Here is a 6,260-nt window from a genome sequence, read left to right as displayed (position 1 = left end):
TCTTTATTAATCTTTATTAATCACACACTCAGGGGGGATTTAATGGATTCTTCTCTACGGATTTACTGACATAACCTTCCTGAATCAAGTTTAAACACAAAAGGGAAAAAAAACAATTTTTTATGAAAATCTTTTCATTTTAAGTTGTGTGCTCTTTTATCTTCTAAAAAAATAAACTATTTTACTTTCCTATCCCCCCCATCAGTGATGCTTAAACCTGCTGATGTTTATAACACTGGATGCTCACAGCACTCTTTTTTTTTTTAAATCCAAGCGCCCACCCCCATTTAGACTTCACATATTCCCTTCTTCCCAACTCTCATTTATTTCCATTGGAGAGCATCGATTGGCTCATTTGAAGCCTTGGGTCTGGACTAATATTTCACTTCATGCAGCCTCACTCCATTCGTCCATCCTTTCCTGAATCGTGGTCCACTCCCCTCCCGCTCTCATTAGTCCTGCCCCCCCACCCTCCGAATAATTGACTGCAGAGACAGTATGAGTTCAGCATGATGGGTGGAGGTCTTCACTGAAACAAGCCCTCAAACGCACAAAACGAACGTATTCGCGTGCATTTCCTGGGGTCAGGGATTAAGTGCAACTTATAAAAGTTTTTTTTTTAACCTATTTATCAGACAGAAGTTTTAAAGAATTTTACAGACTTGATGCAGAAGTTTTGATGATTTGCAAAGCACAGACATTATGCAAAAATATGTAGAAAAAACACGTTTTATTTGTTATTTTAAACTTTATTGTATTTGCAGCTTTACAGTTTTATTCAAATGCATCACAGCCATCATCCGTTCCATATTCTCATGTTTTTGTGACCGTTCCCCGTCTGCTGTTTGACCGCGTTGGGTCAGCTTGGTGTTTTCTGTGCACCGGCTGTACAAATGGATCAAACGCAGGACAGAAAATGATCTATTGAAGATGTTTGAGTCGACCAAAACAGTTTTTTTTTTTTCTCAGGACATCCAGATGTGGAAAAACACCAAGCCTGGAATGACCTTAAGACATTACAATGTGCTGGTATATTGACAGAGACTTTGTAAAAAAGGTGTTGAACACCCGGATCTAACAAACATGAGGAGAAACTCACAGCTGACTGACATCATGGCGTCTTTCTTTCCTAAAAGGTTTAGATGTGCACACATTTCCACCTGCTGATCCTTTAGAGCACTGCACTCACATGTAGCTCTGGATAGAAAGAGGCCAGTAAGAAACACCATGTTGGAGCATAGGCAGCACAAAAACAAATGCCAATCTTCTTAAAAAAACATTAAAATGTCCACAGTCTGCTTTAAGCAGTCATTTGGACATTGCAATGCTACAGTGATGCAATCCCACCTTTAAGGATTCAATGACACTTTTAGCAGACTCCCTATTTTTTTTTATTTCCATGAAGAATCAAGTTGTAAAATAAAAAAAGTAAAGCGTTAAACTGACATAGAAACTGTTGAAAGCCTAATTTAACACATAGAAAAGCCATTCAAGGCGATTTACAGAATATATACACACACACACAACTGAAAACATACATATTTGCATACAGTGGGACTAGAAATCTGAGCCCACCAGAAATCTGTACATTACCACTTAAACATTTGCTTTCAACTGAAATACAATTAGTTAAAAATCAATCAAACAATTGATGAAAAAAATAAACTGTTTTATACTTTTTTTTAAAATAAAATCCCCCAAATAGTTGGATTTATGGGCTACAAGTTTAGATATGCCCCGCAGTGTTCTACAGAAACATAAAATCCTCATTCTTTATTTTAAAACCGACCAGGTCATTTTCTAGGTAAAGGAAATATAACAGGGGAATGCATCAACGCTGAAAGGACCACCAGCTCAGACTGAAGCATCAGAATGAGAGGAAAGCAAGGGATATAAGAGACTGGAAACTGTGTCAGCGTCTAAACGCGAACGATTAATTGGGGAAATAGAATTCAAACAGAGTTCTTTAAGTTTATCTGAAAGCAGATGTAAGGGTGAAAACCCTGTTTGCTTTGAGATAATTGAGAGGCAGCTGTTACTGAAATAAGCATCAGTTACAGACACCAGAGAACACAGCTGGGGGCCGAAAAACAAAAAAATCAAAACTACAACACATCAGAATTTAGGATGGAAAAAACAAAATGCTTGCTCTGACAAGGTCACACGCTGGTAAAAAAACAAAAAAAAAAAAAAAAAGAAGAAAAAGCAGGAGTCTATCCCACTTTGAAAACCCCCATTCTTCCACGCTTTTGCTCAGTTTATGCATTGAGCTGTCTGCTCAAATCCAGCACAAACATGTGTCTGATACTACACTATGCCACTTCGCATTGCATTTGTAGCGTTCCCTTAAATTCAAGACAAAATAAAAGACTGAGAGCTCTTCTACACAAACAGATGGGGTACGAGTGATGAACCCCCAGCACAACACACAAACTGCAGCTGCACTGCAGAGAAACCTTTGATTAGACATTTTCTGAATGGTTCCAAAACGCATTCAGGCCTTTGGATTGTACGTCAGTGCATTTGTGTAGCTGTGTACACATAATGTATGTATTGCATCACTTCTTTTACGAGTACAAGGCGGGCATTCAGATTTTTTTAAAAAGTTTTCTGGAACCAGCCATGCATCGAGACAGCTTCAGACCAGAACTTTAAGACAGATAACATGCAGAAAAGGCAGTTTTAGGATTTCGAGTAAAAAAAAAGTTTAATTGAATGGGAAAAGAACAAAATGTTCATAATTTTTTTAGGATGCAGCTTTAGAATTTCCAGCTGTCTGGGGCTTATCAAAATGCAGCACAATAACTACATGTAGATGATTGTGTTTGGCAGGAGCTGTGTGCCATGAAGGATTTCTGCAGGACTCAGCTTATTGGTGACACGACATCATTATATTCAAAAACAACTTTGTCATTTTTGCAGGAAATGAAAAATACTTCACTGCTTGTTACATGGAAGAATTACTTCTAACTTGGACAACTGGTTTAGTGCTAGAAAAACAATCAATTCGGATCCACCAATGGCAACGCTGCAAAATAGAGAAGGCCTCACACAGAGTGAAAAGGGTTCCCATTAGATGCCACTCTGACAAACAAAGTCTGAAGTTCTAGTCTGAATGGTTCTACTGCCAGATTGAGACCTTGCAGGAGAATGTAAAACGTAAACACAGAGCATTAGTCGAGAGAAACTGGTCTGGGTCTGCTCTGTTTGTGCAACGACTCAAGAACCTGCAGGACTGATGCAACAACCAGGTGCCGAACAACAACCCCATGACAGACAACTAAACTCAAGAGGCTGTGAGCACACAAATACAACTAAAAATAACTCTAACTTTCATTTGCAACTTTTCACCAGCTTAATTGCTTGCAATGTTCTGTATGAACTTGTAGGTTGTTCTAAACTTTTGGCCAATGCCTTTCCAACTTTCCTTGCCTTTCATCATTCCATCTTCCTGGCCTACACATCTTTAACCCTTTCAGCATCTCTCCTTCCCGTTTAATCCCTGCATGTTCATTCAAAAAGAAAAGAAAAGCACTGATCTACGCCTCTGCCGGCTTGTAATCCACTGCCCCCTCGTTTCTACCGCCCCCAAACTCCACAGAGGTGCACGCTCCGTTGTTTCCCGTTCCCTCCACAGACTCGAAGCTCTTCTCTTCCAGCGGCTTGCCGATCCAGGCTCCATAGCCGTGGACGCTGAGAGCTTGAAAGAAGTGTTGTTTGGCAAGTTGGAAGGATGTGGCTGATATTTTGGCCTGAGCGTAGGAGGGCAGGGACAGGAGGTCAGCGCGATTTGACTTCTGGCACATAGAGCGGAACAGGCAGAACAGACGGGACTTGGAGACCCGGGACACCGACTGTTTGTTCCTACAGGGGAGATAATGAACAAAACTTTAGCAGGTTACTGATTAACAATGAAAATCAAGTAAACGGGGGAAAAAGGCATGTTCATTAAAATCATACACTGATACATTTTTTACACTTAGTGCTGCTGAGTGAGACTCTATCATGACCTAAAATGTCAGTTTTGTTCTTTTCATGGGTCAGTGTGTGGCTAGGATTAAGAAAACTCTTTCTCCACATTTGTTAGGAAATTTTTCAAAAAAAAGGTAGAATTACTTAACAAAAAGAAAAAAAGAATAAACTACACTAAACTACCCACAAAATAACTTAAATTTGAATTTTGTTTTCATGATAATATGCATCTTTTGTAAGGAAAAATTCACTTCTTATAAAACAAGAGCAAAGCAATGCTGCCATCTGTGGTTTTCTTCAGATCATGTTGACGAGCCAGCATCCTGCCATGCATGACTCGGCATCGCTGAAAATGTTTTGCAGACAAATATCAATTCCTCACTGATTTCAGTTTCTATTCTATCCCATCTAGTCATTTTATGCTTTATTATGTAACAGGGTGAAACTATTGCTTTTGTTTTTAACGTTTTTTTAATGAAAATCTTTATTTTGGTTTTTAAGTTTGAAACTTGTCTTCATTCCGTAAATCCCTTTTTGCTGCAAATATATGATAATGTGTTTTTTTTCCTTCAAGTGTGAAGTAGCTGGAAAGAGAATCATAATGAAGACATGCCAGAGAGGATGGCTGTCAGAGCCCTGCCAGTGGAGGTATTGGGGGCATGTGCCACTGGGCAGAGGCCCCAGGTAAGAGCTGTCCCCATGTCTGGCCTGAGAGTACCATGGGGTTCCTCCAGTAGAACTGGAGGAAGTGTACGTGGAAAGGGGGGCTGAGAATCTGTTTAGACCAGCGGTGCCCAAATCCAGGCCTCGAGGGCCGGTGTCCTACATGCTTGCAATCATCGTGCCAGTGAAGCTCCATTCTGGCTAAACACACCTGTAATCAACAGCAGATAAGGAAGAGTTTCTGGAAAACTAGCAGGAGGCCGGCTCCTGAGGCCTGGATTTGGGGACCCCTGGCTTAGACTGAGGACCCCGCAACACAGCCCTGGATAACCATTAGGGATATGCATTGGCAAGAGTCTGGCGATGAGATTCGCATCACCATAAACATATCACCAATGTGATATATCCAAAGACAATATATCACAATTTTTTTTGAAAGAGTACAACTTTTTCTGAATATTAATACATCTTTCATGTGAACAAAACTATAAATAACTATAAACAAAACTATAAACTTGATAAGAGAGGGTTAAGTAATGTTAAAGTGTGCATCCTCACAAATTAACGCACGCCGTGGAAGCCTAAATATTTGCTTATAAATATTTAACCCTTAAATAGTAAAGATGGGGCTGTGACATATATAACACGCTCTTTGACATACCGTAACTCCACGACCATTCATGTGATCGAAAAAAAAAGTTTCTTATCGGCTTTTCTTATTACTAAAGTGTTGCATAACAGCGTAAAACTGTTTCTCTCAGCAATAGAATTAGCTGGAATAACGTTAATTGCATAAACGTTTGAAGAGTTACAGTAGTTAAAAGAACGTAAACACTGAAGCAGAAGCTCTAGAGTAAAAAGGTTAATTAAAAATGATTTTGGCTACATCGATTTTTTCCAACATCCCTAAAACCATAAGAAGGTCCGTGGTTTATACTTAACCCAGGACATACCCATCTAGTTTTCCTTTGGTCCCATCAAGGACTTCCACATTGTACTGGTCTGGAAGGCTCCAATTCACACTGGACTCTTTGGTCTTGCCTGTGTGACGCGTGGAGTCGTACACACTCACTCTTCCCACCTGGAGTCGCCACAAACAAAGCAAAAAAGTGTTAACCGTGCTGATTTTAATCCAAAAACCCAAAATATTTGTAAGCATGAGTGACACCAATCAAAATGTGCAAATTAGCTTTACCAGTAGATTTGATTTATTGATTTATTTCAAGCATCGTAGTCAAAGCAATAAACAATTTACACATATTTATCAAACTCATAACAGAAATTATGAAATGCATAGATTAAAAAGACAGAAAATAAAACAAAACAAAAACATCACTTAAATCACCTTTGCTTAATGAAATACAGAGATAATTAACTAAAGTATAAGTAGAATTTGATTTATTGCTTGAAAAGGAGTGGGAAGAAGCAAGTTTATATAATCCCACCCCCACCCACCCCCTGAACAATGAAACAAAAGCTAACAAGTAATTTGGCTGCAACTTCAGTTTCTCTTTTGTTCTGGTGATGTGACAAGGTCCTTTCAGTTAATTGATGAATGAATCTAATTTACATGATAGAGAAAAACGTTTTGCAGGACAAACAAAAGTGCTTCATCAATTAACTTA

General features: G+C 39.1%; 1 protein-coding gene across 2 annotated transcripts in view; it reads right to left on the bottom strand.

The window, feature by feature from the left end:
• Positions 1–728: 728 nt before the first annotated feature.
• The window catches only part of adar (adenosine deaminase RNA specific), a 16,269-nt gene continuing 10,737 nt past the window's right edge, over positions 729–6,260 (bottom strand). For both annotated transcript variants that reach the window (XM_004078149.5, XM_011485306.4), the window contains exons 15-16: positions 5,589–5,716; positions 729–3,864 (exon numbers count right to left, since the gene is read on the bottom strand). In XM_004078149.5, coding sequence (XP_004078197.1) covers positions 3,540–3,864; positions 5,589–5,716 — 453 coding nt within the window. In that variant the 3' untranslated portion in view covers positions 729–3,539. The remainder of the gene's footprint in view (positions 3,865–5,588; positions 5,717–6,260) is intronic.

This window comes from Oryzias latipes, chromosome 16 (assembly GCF_053564925.1).
Source record: "Oryzias latipes strain Hd-rR chromosome 16, Olatipes_Hd-rR_3.1".
Lineage (NCBI taxonomy): Eukaryota > Metazoa > Chordata > Actinopteri > Beloniformes > Adrianichthyidae > Oryzias > Oryzias latipes.
Note: the sequence above shows the minus strand (reverse complement) of the source record. Positions and strands in the feature narration are given on the sequence as shown.